At 45.6% G+C, this 25,017-nt stretch overlaps 1 protein-coding gene across 2 annotated transcripts in view; it reads left to right on the top strand.

The window, feature by feature from the left end:
* The window catches only part of arfgef3 (ARFGEF family member 3), a 160,243-nt gene that overhangs the window by 41,172 nt on the left and 94,054 nt on the right, over window positions 1-25,017 (top strand). Inside the window, exons 2-9 of one of the 2 annotated variants that reach the window (XM_063056469.1) lie at window positions 887-938; window positions 3,804-3,885; window positions 7,818-7,949; window positions 9,632-9,700; window positions 9,829-9,951; window positions 13,140-13,182; window positions 16,061-16,145; window positions 18,944-19,048. In XM_063056469.1, the coding sequence (XP_062912539.1) occupies window positions 887-938; window positions 3,804-3,885; window positions 7,818-7,949; window positions 9,632-9,700; window positions 9,829-9,951; window positions 13,140-13,182; window positions 16,061-16,145; window positions 18,944-19,048 (691 nt within the window). The remainder of the gene's footprint in view (window positions 1-886; window positions 939-3,803; window positions 3,886-7,817; window positions 7,950-9,631; window positions 9,701-9,828; window positions 9,952-13,139; window positions 13,183-16,060; window positions 16,146-18,943; window positions 19,049-25,017) is intronic. The other variant, XM_063056470.1, reaches the window with a different exon arrangement.

The raw sequence follows: 25,017 nt of genomic DNA, 5'->3' as shown, positions 1-25,017 counted from the left end.
CTGCGGAGGTGGCTCAGTGCAGCACCTGAGCAGTTGCTGCTGCGCCCAAGAGGAGATGCGATTGTGAGCAGAGAAATTCAAGAGGGCAAGTCCCAAGCTCAGGATTCAACTTGGGAAGCCACAACAGCCAGCGGCAGGGCAATTGGAGTGCAGGTTTCACATAGATGGAGAGATCTTCGTGGGGACTGGGCTATGGCATACGTCAGGAAGAGCGGCATGGAGGAGCAAGGAGGCTGAAAGATTTAAATGAGGAACGGCACAAAATGCTGGAAGAACTCAGCAGGTCAGGCAGCATCTGTGGAGAGGAATAAAGAGTTGACATTTCAGGCTGAGACCTCATCAGGATGGGAATGGAAGGGGATAGACACCAGAATAAGAAGGTGAGGGGAGAAGGAAGTGTACAAGCTGACAGGTGATAGGTCGGTGGTGGGGAGGGAGGGGGATGAAGTGAGAAACTGGGAGGTGGTAGGTGGAAGAGGTAAAGGGTTGAAGAAGAGGGAATTTGATAGGAGCTGAGTGGACCATGGGAAAAGGGGGGATGAGGGGCACCACGAGGAAGGTGGTCTAGGCCCGAATCGTTGACTGTATATCCCCCTTCATAGATACTGCCGACTTACTGACCTGATGTGTGTTGCTTTGGATTTCCAGTGTTTGAGGAATCTCTAGCGTGTATTATTTTAAGCACAAGGTGTTACCAGAGAGGGTCCTGGTGTAAGCCTGAACCATCAGCTCTCTGACTTGACTGCTCTGTTCCTTGCATCCTGCGTTTTAATGGAAGCCTTGCAGAGCATGACCCTTAACCTCTGGAGGAGCACAGAGCTTGATCATTTTTCAAATTATCCTTCTGTTTTAAATGAAATTTCATCCCTCTTCACTTATTTTTCAGAGACATTAGAGTTGGAAAATGGAACTGCCAGGCTGCCCACTTATCAATTGAGGTAAGCTGTTCACAGAGCAATAGAGAAATGTTAGTTTATTTATTTATTGAGATGTATCACTGTGCAATAATTTGATCTGTATGAACAGCATGCAGGGCAAGCTTTTTACTGTATAGGATCGTAGATTCATAGAACATTATAGCACACAACTAGTCTGTGCCAAACTATCAATATGCTTAGTCCCATCGACCTGCGCCTGGCCCATACCCCTCCCATCTATGTTACTATCCAGATCCCTTAAAATTTAAAATTGAACCCACATCCATCTTGTGTTCCTCTTAAATGTTTCACCTTTCACCCTTAACCCATGACCTCTAGTTGTCGTCTCATGCAACCTCAGTGGGAAAAGCCTGCTTGCATTTACCCTATTGATACCCATGATAATTTTTATTCCCTCTATCAAATCTCCCATCATTCTCCTACACTCCAGTAAATAAAGTCCTAACCTATACAAACTTTCCCTATAACTCCGGTCCTCAAGTCCTGGCAACATCCTTGTAAGTTTTTGCTGTACTCCTTCAATCTTGTTGACAACTTTCCTGTAGCCGGGTGACCAGAACTGCACATTTGAGAGACATTTCGGCAGGTATGCAAATGGACAAGGATATGGTCGTAATACAGGCAAAGGGGATAGTGAGATGGCATGGGCATGGTGACTGAAAGGTCTGTTCTTGTACTCTGCAACTCTGACTCTATCCTGAGCTTAAGCACCCAATAAAATCTGACCCTCAGCTACATACCAGGGACGGCTGGCATCCCTAATGGTATTAGATAAGATGAGCTTTATTTATCAACGGTCACCGAACAGTGAAATGTGTTGCTTGCGTCAAAACAAATCAGTAATGATCGTGCTGGGCAAGTATTACCATGCGTCGGGTGCCCGCATAGCATGCACACAATTCTTTAACCTTAACCATACGTCTTTGGACTGTGGGAAGAACCCAGATCACCAGGGGAAGACCCATGCGGTCATGGGGAGAACGTACAAACTTCTTACTGGCAGCAGTGGTAATTGATTCCCGTTCGGTGACCGCTGGTGCTGTAAAGCGATTGTATAACCTGCTGCACAACTGTGCCAACCCGCATATTGATATATTGATAATGTATCAATACCAGTTTCAATGATTGATGGCATTGTAAAGCAATTACGCTAACCGCTACACTACTGTGCCAATCCATATGAAAAGTGCAGTTAACTTGGAATGAAATATTAAGAGTTTATTTTACTTAATACTTATGATGTTTTTATATTATATTAAGTTACTTGTTATGGAATATTTAAATCTGTTTGAAAAGCTTTTAAATGTCTCTGTGGTCCTCCAAGAAATTTTTTAAAACTGCTCAAATAACAGACAGCTGATGAAAGGACATCAGGGTGTGCTAGGGCAGGGCCTCAAGGCCCGCAGGCTGAGCTCAGTTGATTGACCATATGATATAGGAGCAGAATTAGGCCATTCAGCCCATCGAGTCTGATGCACCATTCAATCATGGCTGACATTTTCTCTTTGACCCCATTCTCTCACCCTTTTCCCTGTAACCATCTCAGAAATGAAGATCATCTCCTTTGAACAGAGATGAGGAGGAATTTCTTTCGCCAGAGGGTAGTGAATCTGTGGAATTCACTGCCACAGACGGCTGGGAGGCCAAGTCAGTGGGTATATTTAAAACAGAGGCTGATAGGTTCTTGATTAGTCAGGTCATTCAAGATTACGGGAGAAGGAGGTTGAATGGGATAATAAATCAGATATGATGGAATGGCAGAGCAAACCCGATGGGCCAAATGGCCTAATTCTGCTCCTACATCTTATGGTGATGCCAGGATGCTCAACAGATCTCTGGCAGTCTGGAGTTTGTGTTCAAAGTCTCTAGACTTAAACCCATTTGAATTCGCAAAGAGGACTGCACAGCTATCAATTCTTGTCTTAAATATCCCCAGCTGTCTGTGGCAATGAATTCCACAGATTCACCACCCTCTGGCTCAAGAAATTCCTCCTCATCTCGGTTCTAAAAGGATGTCGCTCTGTTCTGAGGCTTTGAGGCTGCCCCCTGGGTGGGAGGAGGTACAGTAAGGAGAAGGGTCTTCAATCAACACATTTGATCTGGTTCATTAGTGTCTGTGGGATCTTGCTGTGCCTAGATGGATACAGATGGATGCCTAAATTTTCAATGCTGTTTGTTCATCTCTAACATTGAGCCACCTCCTTGGATAACAAGCATGATGTGAATGCAAGTGTTGTTCCTTCTAATATACAAAAGCTGCAGCGAACTGTCAGGTCGGCAGAAATGGTCCTGGTCTGCAGTCTACCATCACTGCAGGACTTGTACGTGTCTAGGGCAGGGAAAACCATTGCAGACACGACCCACCCAACACTACCTTTTCTAAAAGCTCCCTTCTGGAAAGTATTAAAGGGCAGTTAAAACAAAAACTTCACGTCATCTTAGAACTTTCTTCACCCAGTTAATCTGATCAACTATTTTAGTTAAACCCCCACCCCCTCTATCTAATACCCCCATCACTGTGCTGCACTCTAAACACTTTAACCACTTGGAAGTGTAGTTGATTGCCGAGCTGGGCAAAAAGTTTGCAGACGTTTCAGCTCCAATTGAGAAGCTATCATCAGTGCACAGTTGAGGGCTGAAATGCCTGCAAACATTTTGCCAAGCTCGGCGATTAACCAAAGATCCAAATAGCCAACTCTAACTTTATCTTTTATATAATTTGTTATAATTGTTGAATGCTGCTTGTTGTTGTATGTCATGTCAACACACCACAGCAAATGCCGATTACATGTGGTGAACAAAGGTGGTTGTCAACCCTTTTAGGAACTGCTGGTTTGACCCATTCTCCTTGTGCCTTTCTGTTAGGGATTGCTGCCTGGCCCCCCTGAAGCTCGCACTGGAATCGAAGAATGTCAGGCTGGCGCAGCACGCATTAATGGGAATGCAGGTCAGTCCCGGAACTACTTCATCTCACAAGTTGCAAAGCAGAACCAAATCTTGCACGTGCTGGAAATCTGAGATTCAGGTTCAGATTTATTTATCATGTGTACATCGAAACATACAGTGAAGCATGTCGTTTCTCGTTAACAACTAACACCCAAGGATGTGTTGGGGGCGTCCTGGCACCTACGTAGCATCCCCACAGTGTTCAGCAGAACAACACGGAACACAGACTTGAGGATCTGCAGATGCTGGAAATCCAAAGCAACACACGCAAAATGCTGGAGGAACTTAGCAGGCCGGGCAGAATCTATGGAGAGGAATAAACAGTCAGTATTTTGGGCCGACACCCTTCTTCAGGGCTGGAAAGAAAGGGGGAAGGGGGCTAGATAAGAAAGGTGATGGGGGGGAAGGGAAGGAGGCTAGCTAGAAGGAGATTGGTGAAGCCAAGTGGGTGGGAAAGATAAAGGGCTGGACAAGGAATCTGATAGAGTAGAGTGGACCATAGGAGAAAAGAAGAAGGAGGGGCACCAGGGAGTTGATAGGCAGGTGAGGAGAAGAGGTAAAAGGCCAGAGTAGGGAATAGAAAACTGAATTCAACAAGCAACAAAACCAAACGAAGCCTCCTTCCTTCCCACCTACTCACGCACATGGACAGTCCTCCAATCCTGGGAGGCCTCCAATTCCAGCACAGGCCTGTAGTCTCCCTTCTCTAGCCTCCAGTGTCTGCGATTTGAGATCCACACTTCCAGTTGACCTCCAGGCTCTGATCTCCCGTATCGACCCCCAGACTCCAGGCGAACTCCAGGCTCAAACTCCGGGCATGCCAACTGACTGGCATTGGTGCCTGATGCTGGATACAATTGCCAGGGCAGACAGTGTACGCAGAGGCATCTGAGCGAAAGGTCCACTTTGTCAGAACTGGGAAACGCCTTCACAGTTTGCTACCCACCTGAGTATTTTTTGGCATTTGCTGGTGAAACGCCCTAATTTCCTTGTAAGTCTAGGGAAGGCAACCTCCGTGTGAGATTGAGGTGCGATCCCTCCCCAAACCCCCGTTTGTGTGGATACTGTGTAATTCACTACCCTGGTACAAATTAGTGCCACAAAATAACAGACAGACAACAGCATATGATTGAAAGATTTATCTTTATAATTCTTAATTTGACTAAAGGGTTAGTAAAAAAAAAAAGAACAAAAAAGGAAAAGGGCCCATTTTAACAAAACAGCTTAATGTGTGCAAATTGGAGCTCACAGTTTCTCCAGGTCACTGATCCTGAGTCGATCTCACCCCGGACAGTGCGTGTTCGGGCCCTTGGGCACAGCCACAGGCTCTTCAGCCAAATTTGTTAATGCCGATCAGGACACTGATCTAAGCCAGTCCCATTTGTTTACACGTGGCCTATATAGAGTACTTCTAAATCTTTTTCTAACCATGCACCTAGTCAAGTATCCTTTAAATATTGTTAGTGTGTATCTGCCTCAATTACTTCCTCTGGCTGCTTGTTCCATATTCTGAACACCTTCTATGTGAAGAAGATATCCCTACGGACCCATTTAAATTTCTCCCCTCTCACCTTAAGCCTGTGCCCTCAAGTCTTTGGTTCTCTTTCCCTGGGTAATCCACCCTATCCATAGGTCAATAGGTACACTTAATGTCAGAGAAATGTACACAATATACATCCTGAAATTCTTTTTCTTTGCAACACATCCACAAAAACAGAGGAGTGCCCCAGAGAATGAATGACAGTTAAATGTTAGAACCCCAAAGCCCCCCCAGCTCCCCCCTCCCACACACAAGCTGCAGCAAGGCAACGACCCCCTCCACCAGCAAAAAAGCATCAGCACCCTCCATCGAGCACTCAAGCGTGCAGCAAGCGTCAATAACGACACATTTGCAGTACCTATGACCTTTGTGATTTTATACACCTCTTTAAGGTCGCTGCTCAGTCTCCTACGTTCCTGCCCTACCGAACTTCGCCCCATAACTCAGGCCCTCAAATTCTGGCAACATCCTCATAGTACATAGAGCAGTACAGCATGTTGTGCTGAACCAATTAAACCAGTAATCAAATGATCAATTAAACAAGCCCCCTTTGCCTACACAATGTCCATATCCTTCCATTTTCCTCACATTTATGTGTCTGTCTAAACATCTCTTCAATGTCCCTAATATTACTGCCTCTCCCACCACCTCAGGTTACTTATTCCAGGCACCCACCACTCTATATTTTAAAAAAAACTTGACTCTTACATCTCCTTAGAAATTACCCCCTCTCACCTTAAATGCATACCCTCTGGTATTAGACATTTCAACCCTGTATAAATATACTATCTTTCTACTCTATCTCTGTCTCTCATAATCCCATAAACCCCTCTCAGATCTCCCCTCAGCCTGCTCCACTCCAGAGAAAGCAACCCAAGTTTGTCCACCCTCTCTTATAAATCTTGATTTATTTCTATATTTATTGAGAGACAGAGCAGAACAAGCTATTCCGGCCCGTTGAGGTGTGTCACCCTGCAATCTCCCAATTTAACCTGAGCCTAATCACGGGACAATTTAAAATGACAGCTAGGTCTTTAGACTGTGGGAGGAAACTGGAGCACCCGGAGGAAACCCACGCAGTCACGGGGAGAACGTACAAACTCCTTACAGGCAGCGGCGGGAATTGAACCCCGGTCGCTGGTACTGTGAAGCGTTGTGTTAACCACTAGGCTGCTGTGCTGCCTGTCTTCGTTGCACTCTGTCCAGTTTAATAACATCTTTCCTATATCTTTTTCTTTGTTTAATTTGCTACAAGTACATCGAAACATACAGTGAAATAGTCATAGTCATAGTCATACTTTATTGATCTCGGGGGAAATTGGTTTTCATTACAGTTGCACCATAAATAATAAATAGTAATAAAACCATAAATAGTTAAATAGTAATATGTAAATTATTTATGCAGGAAATAAGTCCAGGACCAGCCTATTGGCTCAGGGTGTCTGACCTTCCAAGGGAGGAGTTGTAAAGTTTGATGGCCACAGGCAGGAATGACTTCCTATGACGCTCTGTGCTGCATCTTGGTGGAATGAGTCTCTGGCTGAATGTACTCCTGTGCCCACCCAGTCCATTAGGTAGTGGATGGGAGACATTGTCCAAGATGGCATGCAACTTAGACAGCATCCTCTTTTCAGACACCACCGTCAGAGAGTCCAGTTCCATCCCCAGAACATCACTGGCCTTACGAATGAGTTTGTTGATTCTGTTGGTGTCTGCTACCCTCAGCCTGCTGCCCCAGCACACAACAGCAAACATGATAGCACTGGCCACCACAGACTCGTAGAACTTCCTCAGCATCGTCCGGCAGATGTTAAAGGACCTCAGTCTCCTCAGGAAATAGAGATGGCTCTGACCCTTCTTGTAGACAGCCTCAGTGTTCTTTGACCAGTTCAGTTTATTGTCAATTCGTATCCCCAGGTATTTGTAATCCTCCACCATGTCCACACTGACCCCCTGGAGGAAACAGGGGCCACCGGTACCTTAGCTCTCCTCAGGTCTACCACCAGCTCCTTAGTCTTTTTCACATTAAGCTGCAGATAATTCTGCTCACGCCATGTGACAATGCATTATATAGCAGGCCCACAACTTGTTGACCCTTTGTTAACCTGTACATTTTGGAACATAGTGGAAACGGGAGTACCTGGCGGAAATGCACATGGTCACGCGCAGAACGTACACTCTCCTGAGAGGCTGTGGTGGGAATCGAACCGCGATGGCTGTCGCTGTGAAACTTCACGCTAGCCGTTCTGCCTGCATGCTGTACTGTAACATGGTGACCTAAGCCGTATACAGTCAGGGATACTCACGAGAAGATCGGCGTGGGTGTTTCGGTGGAGGGCGTACTGGCGGCCTAGGGATACGAGAGGTGACTCGCTTGCTTTTCTCTCCTTTAGAAGCTGCTGGTGGACGAGCGGCTGGTCTTGCCGGAGAAGGATCTGGAGGAGAGACAGCTGCTAAACCAGATGCTGGACTCCATGAAGGTCACGCCTTTCCTCAACGAGGACCTGCAGGTGGAAGTGATGAAGGTGCCGACTGATACATAAAATGCTGATACATCCGAGTCCGGGCTCCCTTTAAAGGGGATCTTCCATATTCTGAGTACACTTGCTACAAAAGGGTGACAGGTCCTTAAACTGTCTGGTCCCCTTTGGGACTTCAAGAGTAATAGCTGTACGGTCCTTTTTGGGATTTATGTGGGTCCAGTTCTGGAGACTTGAGCACAAACTCCAGACTGCCGGAGATCTGGTGAATGACCTTGTATCACCATAAAACCATGAGACATAGGAGCAGAATTAGGCCACTCTGCCCATTGAGTCTGCTCTTGACTCTTGACAATGCATTCCACCATGGCTGATTGATTATCCCCCTCAACCCCAATCACCTTTCTTCTCCTTGTTAACCTTTGACACCCTTACTAATCAAGAACCTATCAACCTCCACTTTAAATATATCCAAAGACTTGGCCTCCATAGCTGTCTGTGGCAATGAATTCCACAGATTCACCACCTTCTAGCCAAAAAAAAAAATTCCTTCTCATCTCTATACTAAATGGACGTCCTTCCATACTGAGCCTGTGCTCTCTGGTCCTAGACTCACCCGTTATAGGAAGCAGCCTGTCCTCATCCACTCTTTTCTAGACCTTTCAATACTTGATAGGTTTCAATGAGATCTCCTCCTCATTCTTCTAATCTCCAACGAGTAAAGGTTCCGAGCCATTAAACGCTCCTCACGTGTTAACCCTTTTATTCCCTGAATCATTCTGCTGAGCATCCACTGGAGCCTCATGTTGCAGGGGAGTGCTGAAGATGTTCAGTTGTTGAGCTGGGTCAAACTAGATTATGGTGAGCTTAGGAAACCGAAGGAGATATTGGGAGTGGAGTAAGGGAGGCAAGGTAGAAGATGGGTCGTGATGGAATAGGCTTGATGAGCCTAAAGGCCTGTTCTTGCTAGTAATTCTACTCCAGGGTCAGGACAGCTATACCTAGTGCCCTGCCTAATGTGTAGCCCTGCGCCAATAAAACAAATGGAATGACTGGTTATTATTGCATTGACTGTCCGCTCTAAGCTGCGCAGGCGCACGGCCATGCAGTGACTGAAATGCTCCCACGCACGTTACCTTTGTTGCCACGCAGCTGGAAGTGTCTTGACATTTAAAGTGCTGCGCAGTTTTGCACTTTCACGCTACAACTGTTGGGGAAGAGGTCCACAAACCTGAAGACCCACGCTCAACGATTTATGGGTGTTCATTGCAGGTTCATTGGGCCAAAAGGCACTGTATCTAAACAAAAGCAGTTTCTTCCCCTCCACCATCAGACTTCTAAACAGTCCATTAACCCATAAGCACCACCTCATTGTTCCTTTTCATGTGCACTAGTTATTTGGTAAAATATAGATTTCTATATCTTTGCACAGACAGTATTGCTGCAGCAAAGCGGCACCTTTTAAAACTTTGCATTCGACAATGAGCACTAATTCACTATTTTTTGATCTCTTTTTACACTACTTAGTTGAAATAAATGAATATTTAAATTGCTTATAATCTATAGTTTTTCATATTTTTGCACTGTACTGCTGCCACAAACAACAAATTTCACAACCTGTGTCAGTGACAATAAACTTGATACTGGTTCATGTCATAAATCAGCGATAATGAACGAGATTCTGATTCACACTGCTAATGTTTTTACTATTTTCTCTCACTTAAAAGGTCCTGCTTTGTATCACATATTCTTCAACGTTTGAAATAAATGGCAGTGCCATCCTAAAGATCGCTGAGGTAACACTGCACGGTTCCTATTGTTGGGCAATCTGTGTGCCTGCATGCGTGTGCACACACCTCTGTGTGGTCATTCATGATTTCGTACATGCTCTGCTTGTGTTTGAGCCTGTGAATGTCTCCAGCAGGTTTGTATTGAGACTTACATCGCCAGCTGTCACCAGCGCAGCATCAACACCGCTGTACGTGCCACCCTCAGCCAGATGTTCAGCGACCTGGCTCAGCAGCTGCGTGCCAAGCAGGAGAGCGAGGTGAGGGGGGGTTTCAAGCACGGCAGAGGGGAGCGGGTGGGGTCATTTCAACCAGCTTGGATTCCATCTGGGTAGCCTCCAACCTGATGGCATGAGCATTGATTTCTCAGCAGGTTAACTTCTGGAAATTTCTCCCAACCTGTTTCTTATTCCTTCCTCCCTCCCCCCCCCCACTTTTATTCTGGCTTCTCCCCCCTTTCTTTCCAGTCCTGATGAAGGGTCACGGTCTGAAATGTCGACTGATTACATTGGACAATAAATTTTTTCTAAAGTGTTGCTTTCTCAAAATAGTTTTTTTGTTCATGATAGATCACTTGAGACTGAACACAAATATAATTTCAGACTGCTTGTACCACATGGGAACTTGGAGAAACAAGATATTAACTTTTATTGAATATAATGCATTTAATTGCATAATGGTTCTGACACTGCAATAGTTCAACTAAACTAAGAATATTATGTTGATGATTTTCATTTGTACTCAGTGTCTGAGGCTTCCCGCTTCAGTATCCAACAATAATCAGCCAGCATTGACGGATTCCAGTTGCCCTGATACCGTTTCTCCATGACTGCAATGTCCTGGTGAAACCTTTCACCATGCTCATCACTGACACCGCCAAGATTTGCAGGGAAAAATTCTAAATGGGAATGTAGAAAATGAGTCTTTAGTGACATGTTACACTTCATGGTTTTGTATGCTTAAAGCATATTTTCAACCAACTGCACATGGATTGGTGATCTGTATTTGCAACGAAAACTTTCAACAACTTACTTGAATGCCTCCTATGCGATTTTCTCCAGCCCTACCAGAAGGCCCTCGAATTGTCTGTCATTGAAGACCTGTTTGATCTGTGAGCCAACAAAATTGTCTTCCTTAGTCTTGGCATCAGTTATTCTGATTTGAATTATGAATTGAAATAACAAATATAGACGATTTAAAAGAAAAAGGTTCATGATAGGGAAATTTCATGGTGATTTTCATGATCAGCAGCCCAATATCCATAAGATACACCCAGAAGTATTCAGGAAGCAAAACCTTTATTGCCCAGTGTTACTCCTCTCCTTAGAGGCTGCCTGGCCTGCTGAGTTCCTCCAGAACTTTCTGTGTTGCTCTGGGTTTCCAGCATCTGCAGAATCTCTTGTGTTTGTGATATCTGGAAACAGCTGCCAAAGGAGGTGGCTGAAGCTTGGATGGGTCGCCATGGCAGCGTAGCGGTCAGCACAACGTTATTACAGTTCGGGACGTCTGGGTTTGGTACTCGGTGCTGACATCATCTGTAAGGAGCTTGTATCTCCTCCCTATGGAATGCGTGGGTTTCCTCCGGGTGCTCCAGTTTCCTCCCACAGTCCAGAGGTGTACTGGTTGGGAGGTTAATTGGTCATTGTAAATTATCCGGTTAATTAGGCTAGGGTTAAATCGGGCGTGGCTCTAAGGGTGGGAGGAGCCTATTCTGCACAGTATCGCTAAGTAAAATAAATAAGTGTGCAAGAGGTTGTCACAGAGTTGGACAGCTGAAAGGTCTGCTGGATGACTCCAGGACTCTATCATCAAGGATGATGATATGATGGATATAGAGAGATGATTTCTTATGGATGGTGTCTCCAAGACTTGGGAAGTTAGTTTGGTAAAAAGGAATCAAGGTTTTCATAAATGCTCAGGGAACAATTTAGTATTGAGAGTTCATTTTAAAAAAAGTGGAACTGTTTTCCCTAAAGGTGTCTTCATGCTAATACCCGAATTATAGGGAAAGGTTGAATAGTTTAGAGCTGTATTCCCTGGGGCACAGGGGAATGAGGAGAGATCTGAGAGGTATACAAAATTATGAAGGGTATAAGTAGGTTAAATAATAAAAATTACACTGGACCACAACGATTTTGCTTCCTGTATACCTCTGGGTGTATCCTATGGATCTTGGGCTGCCAATCATGAAAATCTTTGTGAAATTTTCCTATCAAGCATCATTTTGTAATTGCCTATATTTATTATTTCAATTCATAATTCAAGTCAGTTAAAAGGTTGCCCAAAATGCAAGTAGGCTTTCCCCCTCAGCTTAGGTGAGACTGGAACTAGAGGTCATAGGTTTTAAGATAAAGGTTAGCTTTATTTGTCCCATGTACATCAAAGCATCGAAACGTACCATGAAACGCATCATTATTGCATCAATGACCGGCGCAGTCCGAGGATGCACTGGGGCAGGCTGCAAGTGTGCCCATGATTCCGGCACCAACATCGCTTGCCTACAACTTGCTAACCCTAACCCGTACATCTTTGGAATGTGGGAGGAAACTAGAGCACGCTGAGGGAACCCACGCAGTCACAAAGAGAGCATACTAACTCCTTACCAACAGCGGCGGGAATTGAAGCCCAGTCACTGGCGCTGTAAACTATTGTACTGGTCAATATGCTACTGTGCTGCCCAACTAACAGTGAAACATTTAAGCGAAATATGAGGGGGAAACATCTTCACTCGGAGGGTGTGAGAATGTGGAGTGTGCAGAAGTGGTAGATGTGGGTGCAGTAGTAACATTTAAGAGAAGTTTAGATATGTACGTTGATGGGAGAGGTATGGAGGGATATGGTCCAGGTGTAGCTAGATGGAACTAGGCAGAAGACCAGGCTGTCAGGGACTAGGTGGGCAAATTACCTGTTTCAACGCTGTAGATTTCTATGACAGCTGGGTTGAGTTGTTCTCCGATTTTGGCAATTTACTTGTCAATGTTTCGTCACCATGCAAGGAGACATCGTCAGTGCGCTTTTGATTGTGGTGTGCCCTCAGAATGCTTGACCTTTAAATGCTTTTTCCTCCCTACATCGCGATTGAGTTTCCAAAATGACATCGGTTCAGCTGATTGAAAAGTAGCCGGGAGACACACCACAATCAACGGCGCACTCACTAATAATGTCTCCTCGCGTGGCGATGCAACGTTTGCAGGTAAATTACCAATATCGGAGCAAGACTCCACCCAACCATCAGCCTCCTGAGCTACACATCTTCCAAATTATTTTCAGCTCTCTGACAGCTTATTATAGAAATAGTTTTACAGCCAAGGATATTTGAGATGTCGGGGAGGGGACAAGCACCTCCATAATTAGTGCACAGATCAATACACTGACTGATGGGGTGTTGTGCCCTGTGTCTATGTAAGTGATTGCTTGACTCTAAATAACTACTTGTTGTGTCTTGCAGAACGAGGGGGGACGGCCACTGCAGGAGGAATCTCACATCAAAGGTAACCTTGCAGCAAACAGGAGGAGGTGAAATACCAGAAGGGACAAGTTGTACTTGATCATAGAAGCCCACCACACAGGACATTAGCCCTGGAAGTTCTTCAGTAGATTGGCTCAATGGTACAGTTACTGGACTTGAAGTCAGAGTTCTGGACCATTGATCTAAAGTTCTGAGTTCAAGTCCCACATAGCTCCTGGGGAGCAACAAAACTAATAATATTTATTATTTAAAAGAACCGAGTTCAGAAATGGTAACCATAAATTCATGTAAAAGCCCAGAGCACCTCTGCCCCACCATAAGATCTAAAGACCGTAAAATATAGGAGCAGAATTAGGCCATCTGGCCCATCGAGTCTTCTCTGCCATTTCATCATGGCTGATTCATTTTCCCTCAGTCCCAATCCCCGGCCTTCACCCCAGATCCCTTGATGCCCTGAGTAATTAAGAATTCATCAACCTCTGCCTTAAATATATGTAAAGATCTGTCCTCCACAGCCATCTGTGGCTATGAATTCCACAGATTCACCACTCTCTGGCTAAAGAAATTACTCCTCTTCCCTGTTCTAAATGGACGCCCCTCTGTTCTGAGGCTGTGTCCTCTGGTCTTAGACTCTCCCATCATAGGAAGCATCCTCTCCCCATCCACTCTATCAAGGCCTTTCACCATTTGATCGGTTTCAATGAGGTGACCCTTGTTCTTCAGAATTCCAGTGGGTACACCTACCAACCTGGTTAACTGATCCTTGGTTACCAATCCCTTAACTGCTTTCTCAATTCGAGGCAATTAGGGATAGACAGTTGGGCGACATGGTAGTGTGGCGGTTAACACAATTGCTTAGCAACACCAGCAATCTCCAATTGGTGATCAATTCCTGACCCCGAACATCAACTGAGGGAAGTCTGCTCTAAGTAAATAAAATCTAAGAGTCTTTTATTTACAAGAATGATTATTGATGACACTGTAATGTTTGTTTGAAATGGCTGTGACATGCTTTGATTTAACAATTTGACCTGGATTGGCTTTGCAACCCGAGATGGGCCCGTAGCCAGCCCCACAGAAAGTGGAAGTGGAACATGTTCAGTATTACCAAGTGGAAAAAGCCCGTGGGTTTTCTATGGGAGCTTCACTTTCCTCTCGCATTTAAAGACGTACGGTTTAGATTAGGGTTGGCGAGTTGTGGGCATGCTATGTTGGTGCAGGATGCCTGGTGTTGCCAGCATATCCTTGAACTGTGTTGGTCGTTGACACAAAACAATACATTTCACTGTGTTTTGATGTGAGAAATAATGTTTCTCTTTAAAATTGTTGCTGTTGTCACCATGAATGAATGAGGAAAATAAAGGCTGTTCTTCTTGGGCCCTTAGCTCCCAGTGGAACATAGGCCTTTGATGACCTCCTGTCTCCATCATCCAAAGTCACTGGTATGGTTGGAGTTCATCGATATTTCTGTAAGCCATTGTATCCATTGTACAGAGGACTGGCCTATACAGCTTAGTCGTAGCAGTAGTCACAGTCATACTTCATTGATCCCAGGGGAAATTGGTTTTCATTACAGTTGCACCATAAATAATTAAATAGTAATATGTAAATTATGCCAGGAAATAAGTTCAGGACCAGCCTATTGGCTCAGGGTATCTGACCCTCCAAGGGAGGAGTTGTAAAGTTTGATGGCCACAGGCAGGAATGACTTCCTATGACACTCTGTGTTGCATCTCGGTGGAATGAGTCTCTGACTGAATGTACTCCTGTGCCCACCCAGTACATTATGCAGTGGATGGGAGACACTGATCAAGATGGCATGCAACTTGGACAGCATCCTCTTTTCAGACACCACCGTCAGAGAGTCCAGTTCCATCCCCACAACATCACTGGCCTTATGAATGAGTTTGTTGATTCTGTTGGTGTCTGCTACCCTCAGCCTGCTGCCCCAGCACACAACAGCAAACATGATTGCACTGGCCACCACAGACCCGTAGAACATCCTCAGCATCGTCCGGCAGATGTTAAAGGACCTCAGTCTCCTCAGGACCAGGACCCTGTTGGATGGCCTTACCCATTTCCACCTCTCGTGATAGGAACATGGGGTTGGACTTTGAGAGGCAATGGCTGTTGGTGCACTGTGAATGCTTTGTTTCGGTTGAAAGTGGAGGCAAGGAAATTAGGCTACAGAGTATCACCAGTTCATCACAGGATCAAAAATGTGCAGAATGAAGCCATTAGCTTCATCCCGGTGGTCCTATAAGGAGCAGAGGGCATAACCTCACATTAGAAGGATGTCCCTATAGAACAGAGATGAGGAGGAATTTCTTCAGTCAGAGGGTGTTGAATCTGTATAGTTCATCTGTGGAGGCCAAGTCTCTGGGTATATTTAAAGTGGAGGTTGATGGGTTCTTAATTAGTGAAGGCATCAAAGGTTATGGGGAGAAGGCAGGAGAATGGAGTAGAGAGGGATAATAAATCGCTCATGATGGAATGATGGGGCAGACTCGATGGACTGAATGGCCAAATTCTGCTCCTATATTTTAACGTCCCATTTCTACAGCAGTTTCTGTATAACCTATTCTCTCTCCCTCTAATCCTCCTGCACCAGAGGCATCTTATGGTAATGAATTTGCTTACCAGCATGCCTTTGGGGTGTCAGAGGAAAATGAAGCTTCTGGGGGAAGCCCACGTGGTCACGGGCAGAAGGTGCAGACACCGCGCAGACAGCACCTGAGGTCGGGATTGAACCTATATGTTTTTTGGAGCTGCAAGTCAGCGTTGCTATCTGCTATCTTCCTTCTCCGCGTTACTGTGCGGCTATGGTGCTCTGCTGTGTTCTGCGTCCCAAAGGTGTGTGAGTAGTCGTGAACCTGATCATGTTGGGTCCTTGTTTTCAGGTGTGCCGATCTCTACTGAGTCACTTTGTGAAGACGTGGTGTCTGTGCTTGCTGTTCTTTACGAGAAGCTGCAGAGGGTTGTGAAGTAAGTGGGCCACAATGCTGAATCGCGAGGAGAGACATTTTCTCAGGATCATGTGTCCAGCCTAGATGGGTTTTTAATCAGTCCCTCTGAGGCCTTGACTCAGCTCTGACTGTCACATACCTGAATTTATGACCAAGGGACCACAAATGCTGGAATCCAGTGTAATGTACAAACAGCTGGAAGAACCCAACGGGTCAGACAGCATCTGTGGAAGGAAATTCAGTTGATGTTTTTGGTTGAGCTTTTTATATCTGGATTGATCTGGACCTGGGGTTCATGGACCCCTTGTTTAATGGTATTGGTCCATGTCATAAAAAAGGTTGGGAACTCCTCGATTGGACTGAAACTGTCAACCGTTCATTTCCCTCCATGGGGTTTCTCTGGCAATTTTGTTTGTCGCTTTAGATCTTTCTATCCAGTCCTGATAAAGGCTTTTGACCCAAAACGTAGGCTGTCAATTTCCCTCCACAGATGCTCCCTGACCTGCTGAGTTCCTCCAACATTTTGTGTGTGCATTGCCTAAGATATTAACTGTTTCTCTTTCCTGACCTGCTCAGTTTTAATTTCAATTTTAGATACTTTGAGATGGCCCTGAGGCCTTTTACCTGGTCTGGCTCATTATAGCGTTAGACAGTACCACCTCCAAGTGGGCTGGTGCTGTGGTACAGTTCTCTAGACTCCTCATGGCTTTTGCCTGGCCCAGTACTCTGCCTGAGCAGCATCATATCTTCAGTATCCATCTAGTATACGTACAGTGCCCGTTAAAAACAGATTCTGCTTGGAAGTATAGGAGGCTGCGGATGTTGGAATCTAGAACAATAAACAATCTGCCGGAGGAACTCAACGGGTTGGGCAGCATCTGTGGACAGTCGACATATTGGGCCAAGATCCGTTATCAGGACTGTCGTGGATGGCCTAATTCTGCTCCAGTGGTTTATTTTTTGCAATACATTATGCTTCCAGTGTGATTCCAGAATCTGCAGTTTTTGAATTTTTGCTGCTCTGTAAAGCAGGCGGGTTCTACAGTGTAATGCTGCCCAGGGAAAGTACTGGGCAAGGCAAAAGCCATGAGGAGTTTGGCAAGCTGTATCCAGCCCGGCTGGAAACAGTGCTGCACAATGCTATAATGAGCCAGACCAAGTTAAGTATCTCATCTTGGATTTTGGGCTATCCCAAGGATTTCCACCATCAAGGACCCCCATCATCCAAGTCATGCTCTACCACCATCAGGCAGGACTTACAGGAGCTTTAGGCCCCACACCACCAGATTCAGGAACAGTTATTGCCCTACAGCCATGAGGCTTCTGAACCAGTGCAGATAACTTTATCACTCCAACATTGAACTGACACTGTTATTTCCTTTGGGATCAATAAAGTATCTATCTTTCTATATATCTGCCTGTGGACTCCCTTTCAAGGACTCAACAACTCGTGATCACAATATTATTTATCTACTTTTTGTATTATTACTTGCCCGATTTGTCCACTTTTGCTCATTGGTTTTTTGTCAGTCTCTGTTTATGTATAGTTTTTTCATCAATTCGATTGGATTTCTTTATTTTCTGGTAAATGCCTGCAAGAAAATGGGTCTGATGGTAGTATATAGTGACACATAATACATACTTTGATATTGCAGTTAAGATTGAGCAGGTCAGGAAAGAGAAACAGTTAGTATTTCTGATCTGTAGAGACAAACTGTGTCAGATGGCATCTACAGAGGGAAATGCACAGTCAACATTTTGGGCAGAAACCCTTCATCAGGAGCTTTGACCTGAGCTCCTCCATCAACTTGGCTTTTGCAATGTTTTCTGGTTCTTGTGTGATTCCAGCATTGGCAATTTTTCAGTTCTTGCGGGCATTCACAGTAGAACAAGAAATACAATAAAATCAATAAAAAGAATAGCTAAACAAAGACTGACAAACAACCAATAATAGGTGCTTAGCGAAGCAGTCTCCCAATCTACCTCGAGTCTCACCGACATTCAGGGCCCCAAAGACCTTCCAGGTGAGGTGACACTTTACCTGTGAGTCTGTTGGGGTCATCTACTGTACCTGGTGCTCCAGGTGAGGCCTCCTGTATATCGGTGGCCACCCATTTTAATTCCACTTCCCATTCCCATTCCGACATGTCAGTCCATGGCTTCCTCTACTGCCTTGATGAGGCTACACAGGTTGAAGGAACAACACCTTATATTCCGTCTGGGTAGCCTCCAACCTGATGGCATGGACATTGATTTCTTGAACTTCCGGTAATTGCCCCCCTCAGTTCACCATTGTTTCCATTTCCTCCTCTCCTCTTACCTCCTTTACTGACCATCACCTCTCCCTTCCCTTTCTTCACTGGCCTTCTGTCCTGTCCTATCAGATTCCCCCTTCTCTAGCCCTTTTATCTCTTTCACCAGTTGACTTCCCAACTCTTTTCTTCACCCTCCCCCCATTTCACCTCGCACCTACCACCTTGTACTTCTTCCTCCCCCCCCCTCATCTTCTTACTCTGATTTCTCACCTTTTTTTTGCAGTCCTGACGAAGGGCCTCAGCCCGAAACACTGACTGTTGACTCTTTTCCATAGATGCTGCCTGGCCTGCTGAGCTCCCCCAGCAGTTTGTGTGTGTAGGTCACATTTCTTCCCCATTCTGATGTTTGTTTTGAACCGCACTGAACCACTTGACCATGTCTGCATGCTTTTATGCATGCAGTTTCTCCCACGAGATTTGGTGTACCTAATAAAGTGCTACTGAGGATTTGAGGCCAGGCTTGGAGCTCATTCTTACCTCTCTCTCTCTCTCTGCTTTGCAGTGACAGTCAGCATCTGCAGCTCCTGTACCTGGAGTGTATTCTCTCCATGCTCAGCAGTTCCTCCCCTCTCATGCATTGCCATAAGGGTTTCACCGACCTGCTGTGGTGAGTATGGCCACTGGTGTATTCGTAACCTCTCTGTTTCAGTCTCTTCTGCTGTCCCTTTGCCTCCTCTTCCTGAGGGGCCTTGTGTCGGACCCTCTCCATTATGTAACTGAGGAGGTGGTAAGTCATTTGACGGGGTTGGCATGGCAGCCTCGTGGTGAGCGCAGTTGCTTTATAGCACCAGCGATCACTGTTCAGGGTCCAGTTCCCGCCGCTGTCTCTTAGGAGTTTGTACGTTCTCCCCGTAACTGCGTGGGTTTCCTCCAGGTGCTCCAGTTTCCTCCCACGTTCCAATGACATACGGGTTAGGTTTAAGAAGCTGTGCACGTGCTACATTAGCTTTGGAGGCATTGTGACCCTAACGGGCTTCCCCCAGCGCCATCAGATTGAGTTGGTCGTTGATGCAAACGACACATTCCACTGTATGTTTCGATGTACATGTGGCAAGTAAAACTCATATTGAGACTGTAGGATATATCAGCAGAACTAAGCCATTCGGCCCATTGAGTCTGTTTTGCCTTTCATCATGGCTGATGCACTATCCCTCTCTAGCCCATTGTCCTGCTTTCTCCCTGTGACTTTTAACACCCTAATTAACAAAGAAATTATCAACCTCTGCTTTAAATATACTCAATGACTTGTCCTTCCCAGCTGCCTGTGGCAGTGAATTCCACGGATTCACCACCATCTGGATAAAGAAATTCCTTCCCATCTCTGTTCTAAATGGTCATCCCTCTATCCTAAGGCGATGTCCTCTAATCCTAGACTCAGCCACTAAAGGAAACATTCTCTTCACATCAACTCTGACTAGGCCTTTCAATATTCAATAGGTTTCAAAGAAACCCCCCCCCCCCATTCTTCTAAACTCCAGCGAGTACAGGTTCAGCACAATCAAACACTCCTCAAATGTTAACCCTTTCATTTCTGGAGTCATTCACGTGTGCTTCCTCTGAACCCTCTTTAATGCCAGCACATCTTTGCTTAGATTGGGGGCCCAAAACTGTTTGCAATAACCCAAGTGCCTGATAAAGCCTCAACAGTACATCCTTACTCTTGTATTCTAGTCCTCTCAAAATCAACGCTAACGTGGCAGTTACCTTCCTTACCATCGACTCAACCTTTAGGGAATCCTGCACAAGAACTCCCAACTCTGTTTGCTCCTCTGACTTCTCTATTTAGAAAACAGTTCACACTTATATTCCTTCTACCAAAGTGCATTTCCCAACGTATTTTATTTCATCTGCCACTTTGTCTATTCTCCCTATCTGTCTGAGTCCTTCTGCAGACTCTCTGCCTCCTCAACACTACCTGCCCCTCCACCTACCTTTGTATCGTCTGCAAACTTGGTCACAAAGCCATCAATTCCATGATCTAAATTGTTGACATATAACGTGGAAAGAAGCTGTCTCTATAATTTCCTTTTTCTGCTTCCCTCCCTTCTTAGAGAATGGAGTGACATTTCCAATTTTCCTCATGAACCATGTCAGAATCTATTGATTCTTGAAAGATCATTACTTCCACAATCTCTTCAGCCACCTCTTTCAGAACCCTGGGGTACAGTCCATCTGATCCAGGTGACTTATCTACCTTCAGACCTTTCAGCTTCCCAAGTACCTTCTCCTTAGTAATAGCAACCACACTCACCTCTGTCCCCAGACGCTCTTGCATTTCTGGCATTCTGCTAGTGTCTTCCACAATGAAGACTGATGCAAGATATTTATTAAGTTCCTCTGCCATTCCTTTGTCCTCCATTACTATCACTCTAGTGTCATTTTCCAGTTGGCCACGTGAAGGTCCCGTTAGAAAGCAATGATCATAATATGATAGAATTCACCTTGTAGTTTGAGAAGGAGAACCTAAAATCTGATTTCTCAGTTTACAGTGGAGTAAAGGGAAATACAAAGGCATAAGAGGGGAGCTGGCCAAAGATGGTTGCAAGGGGTCACTAGCAGGGATAACGGCAGAGTAACAATGGCTGGAGTTTCTGGTGGAAAGGCATGACAGTGATACATATAGATACCTCCCAAAGAGGAAGCTGTATCCTAGAGGGAGGATGAGGCAACCGTGGCTGACAAGGGAAGTCAAAGACAGCAGAAAAGCAAAAGGGAGGGGAAATAATACAGCAAAAATAGTGGGAAGCTAGAGGACTGGGATGCTTTTGAAAATCAACAGGCAACTAAAAGAGCCATAATGAGAGAAAAGATTAAATATGAAGATAAGCAGGCAATAATAAAAAGGATTCAAAAAGTTTTTTCAGGTATATGAAGAGTAAAAGAAAGACGAGGGTGGGTATTGGACCATTGGAAATTGACACTGGAGAGGTAGTAATGGAGAACAAAGAAATAGCGGACAATCAAAGGTACATTTAATGTCACAGAAATGCATACAATATATATCCTGAAATTCTTTTCCTTTGCAACCATCCACGAAATCAGAGGTGTTCCCCAAAGAATGAATGACAGTTAAATGTTAGAACCCCAAAGCCCCCCAGCTCCCTCCTCCCACGTGTGAGCAGCAGCAAAGCAACAATTTCCCCCCCCCACAAGCAAAAAAAATCAGCACTCTCCGCCAAGCACTCAAGCATGCAGCAAAACATCAATAAAGAGACAGACTTGCAGTATCCCAAAGACTACTCGTTCACCTGGTAATTCGACATACCACAGGCTCTCTCTTTCTCCCTAATAAGCCCGCATTGTGGAAGACATGAGCAGAATGCCAGAAATGCGAGCATGTCAGGGGGCAGAAGTGAGTGTCGTTGCTATTATTAAGGAGAAGGTGCTTGGGAAACTGAAAAGTCTGAAGGTAGTAAGACCAGATGGACTTACCCCGGGGTTCTGAAAGAGGTAGCAGATGAGATTGTGGAGGCACGGAAGTGTATTGTCATGCATTTCAGTAGAAGTAATAAAAGTATAAATTATTTTCTAACCGGGGAGGAAACTAAAACATCAGAGGTGCAAAGAGACTTGCGAGTCGTCCTGCAGATTCCTGAGAGGTTAACTTGGAGGTTGAGTTGGTGGTATGGAAGGCAAATGCAATGTTAGCATTCATTTCGAGAGGACTAGAATACAAAAGCAAGGATATAATGCTAGGCTTTATAAGGCATTGTTCAGACCGCAGCTGCAGTATTATGAAGAGTTTTGAGCCCCTTATCTTAGAAAGGATGTGCCGACATTGGAGAGGGTTCAGAGGAGGTTCATTAAAATTATTCCAGATCAAAAGGCTTATCATTTGAGGAGCATTTGGAGTATTATGGGTGGTTTTGGGCCTCATATCTAAAAGCTGTGCTGGCAATGAAAAGGTTCATGAGAATGATCTCAGCAAAGGAAGGGTCAACATGTGAAGAGCGTTTGATGGCTCTGCGCCTGGATTCACTGGAGTTTAGAAGAATGAGGGGGGATCTCATTGAAACCTATCGAATGTTGAAAGGCCTAGGTAGAGTGGATGTGGAGAGGATGTTTCCTATTGTGCTGGGGTCTATGACTAGAGGGCATGGTTTCAGAATTGAAAGACATTCATTTGAGGGACATCCTCATCCATTTAGAGATGAGGAAAATTTCTGTAGCCAGAGGATGGTGAATCTGTGGAATTCTTTGCCAGATGCCTGTGCAGGCCAGTTCATTGGTTATATTTAAGGTGGTGATTGACAGGTTCTTGTTTATTCATTGTGTCAAAGGTTACAAGGAGAAGTCAGGAGAATGGGGTTGAGAGGGATAATAAATCAACCATTATTGGAATGGTGGAGCAGGTTTGATGGACCAAATGTCCTAATTTTGCTCCCAAGTCTTGTGGTCATGGATATTATTAGATAGCTTATCTTCATATTTCATCTTTTCTCTCTTTGTGGTTTTTGATAGTTGTCTTCTGTTGGTTTTCAAAAGCTTCCCAAATGTCTAACTTTTGAATAATTAAAGCTAAAGGTAACTTTGCAAGGCATCATCGTCTATCCCAACCCTGTCCCTTCCTAGACATAGACACAGTTTCCTTCAGTGAGTAGCACTGGAAGAGGTTGTATGGCCCATTATGCTAGTGAGGATAAAACAGTACAGTACAGAACAGGCCATTCAGCCCATGATGTTCGTGCTCACCATGGTGCCAATTTAAGCTGCAGATGGATGTACAGAGGACTATAGTCCAGGTGTAGGTCCATGAGACTGGGCAGAACAACAGTTCAGCATGGGTTAGATGGGCCAAAAGGCCTGTTTCTGTGCTGTAGTGCTCTATGACTATCTGCCTGAACATGGTCTATACCTTTCCATTCCCTGCCAGTCTGTCTGCCTCTTACTTACTTAATTCCATTACCCCTACAGGGCCACAGGCCACTGACTATCCTGCCAGAGCCTGCTGTCCTGGGCTTCTGTTGGTGGTGTTGTAGCTCTGGCTTTTTACTGGATCAGGGTGCTAGCCCCTTGCCCAATCCTCTTCCTTTCACAGCCGGGCTTGGGACCATCTATGGTGGCCTTAAATGCCTCCTAAACACCTCTATTGTATCAGCTTTTTTCAGTACCTCCGGCAGCCTATTCAAATCACTTAACGCACTGCGTACAAGGAAACTTGTCCCATACATCTCCTTCACAGAGGGAAACCTGCTGCCCTAACTTGCCCTGGATTGTGTGTAATTCCAGGTCCCCAATAAATCTGGACTCGTTGGCCTCAACGATGAGAATCAGCCCAGCACAATGTCTGTCTCGGCCGGTTTCTGATGAGCGATAAATGCCAGCATGTCCCACTGGCCTGACGTTCCAGGGAAGGGTGAAAATCTCCTCCCAAAGTCTGTGGGTACAAGAATTCCCCCCTCAGTGTATAAAACAATAGCAGGTAGAGTGGATAGTCAGCGACTTTTTCAGGGCGGAAATGGCTAATTTGAGGGGTCATAATTTTAACGTGCTGGAGGAAGTTATATGGGGGATGTCAGAGGGATGTTTATCAACATGGAGTGGTGGGTGCGTGAAGCACACTGCCAGAGGTAGTGGTGGAGGCAGATATGTTGGGAATCGAAAACACTCTTAGATTGACAAATGGATGATAGAAAAATGGAGGGCTATGTGGGAGGGAAGGATTAGATTGATCTTAGAATAGGTTAAAGGGTTAGCACAACATTGTAGGCCAAATGGCCTGTACTGAGCTGTTCTGTGATGTCTCTACTCCCCCAGTCAGGATTATACCTTCTGTTTGCATGTCATGTTTCAACACTGGTGGCTCCACGGACATCTCTGCCTCTTTATTTCTCTCTCCAGTTTAAAGAAGGTCTTTAAAACTTGTACTGTACCCAATTATTCCCTCAGATATATGGTTAATTTGCCGACATTCCTGTGGGGAAAAAATGGAGGGCTATGTGAGAGGGAAGTTTTAGATTGATCTTGGACTAGGTGAAAGGGTTGGCAGAACATTGTCGGCCAAATGGCCTGTACTGTGCTGTAGTTTTCTGAGGCCCTGCCTCCACCACTCGTTTCCTCTGAACTCGTGCTTCTCCTTGACTGAGCTGGTCTTTCAAGTCTGAATGCAGCCCTGCAAAGCACTGGGGGGGCCGGGGGGAGACAAGTCCAGGTTGTTCCCTGACTGCCCCGGCGGGGGGGAGACACTTCCCAGGCACTGGGGGGGAGACACTTCCCAGGCACTGGGGGGAAGACAAGTCCAGGTTGTTCCCTGACTGCCCCGGCGGGGGGGGAGACACTTCCCAGGCACTGGGGGGGAGACAAGTCCAGGTTGTTCCCTGACTGCCCCGGCGGGGGGGAGACACTTCCCAGGCACTGGGGGGGAGACACTTCCCAGGCACTGGGGGGAAGACAAGTCCAGGTTGTTCCCTGACTGCCCCGGCGGGAGGGAGACACTTCCCAGGCGCTGGACGTCCAGGTTGTTCCCTGACTGCCCCGGCGGGGGGGAGACACTTCCCAGGCGCTGAACAAGTCCAGGTTGTTCCCTGACTGCCCCGGCGGGGGGGAGACACTTCCCAGGCGCTGAACAAGTCCAGG

The sequence above is a fragment of the Mobula hypostoma genome, chromosome 8, assembly GCF_963921235.1.
Source record: "Mobula hypostoma chromosome 8, sMobHyp1.1, whole genome shotgun sequence".
Taxonomy (NCBI): Eukaryota; Metazoa; Chordata; class Chondrichthyes; order Myliobatiformes; family Myliobatidae; genus Mobula; species Mobula hypostoma.
This window is presented reverse-complemented; position numbering and strand designations above follow the sequence as displayed.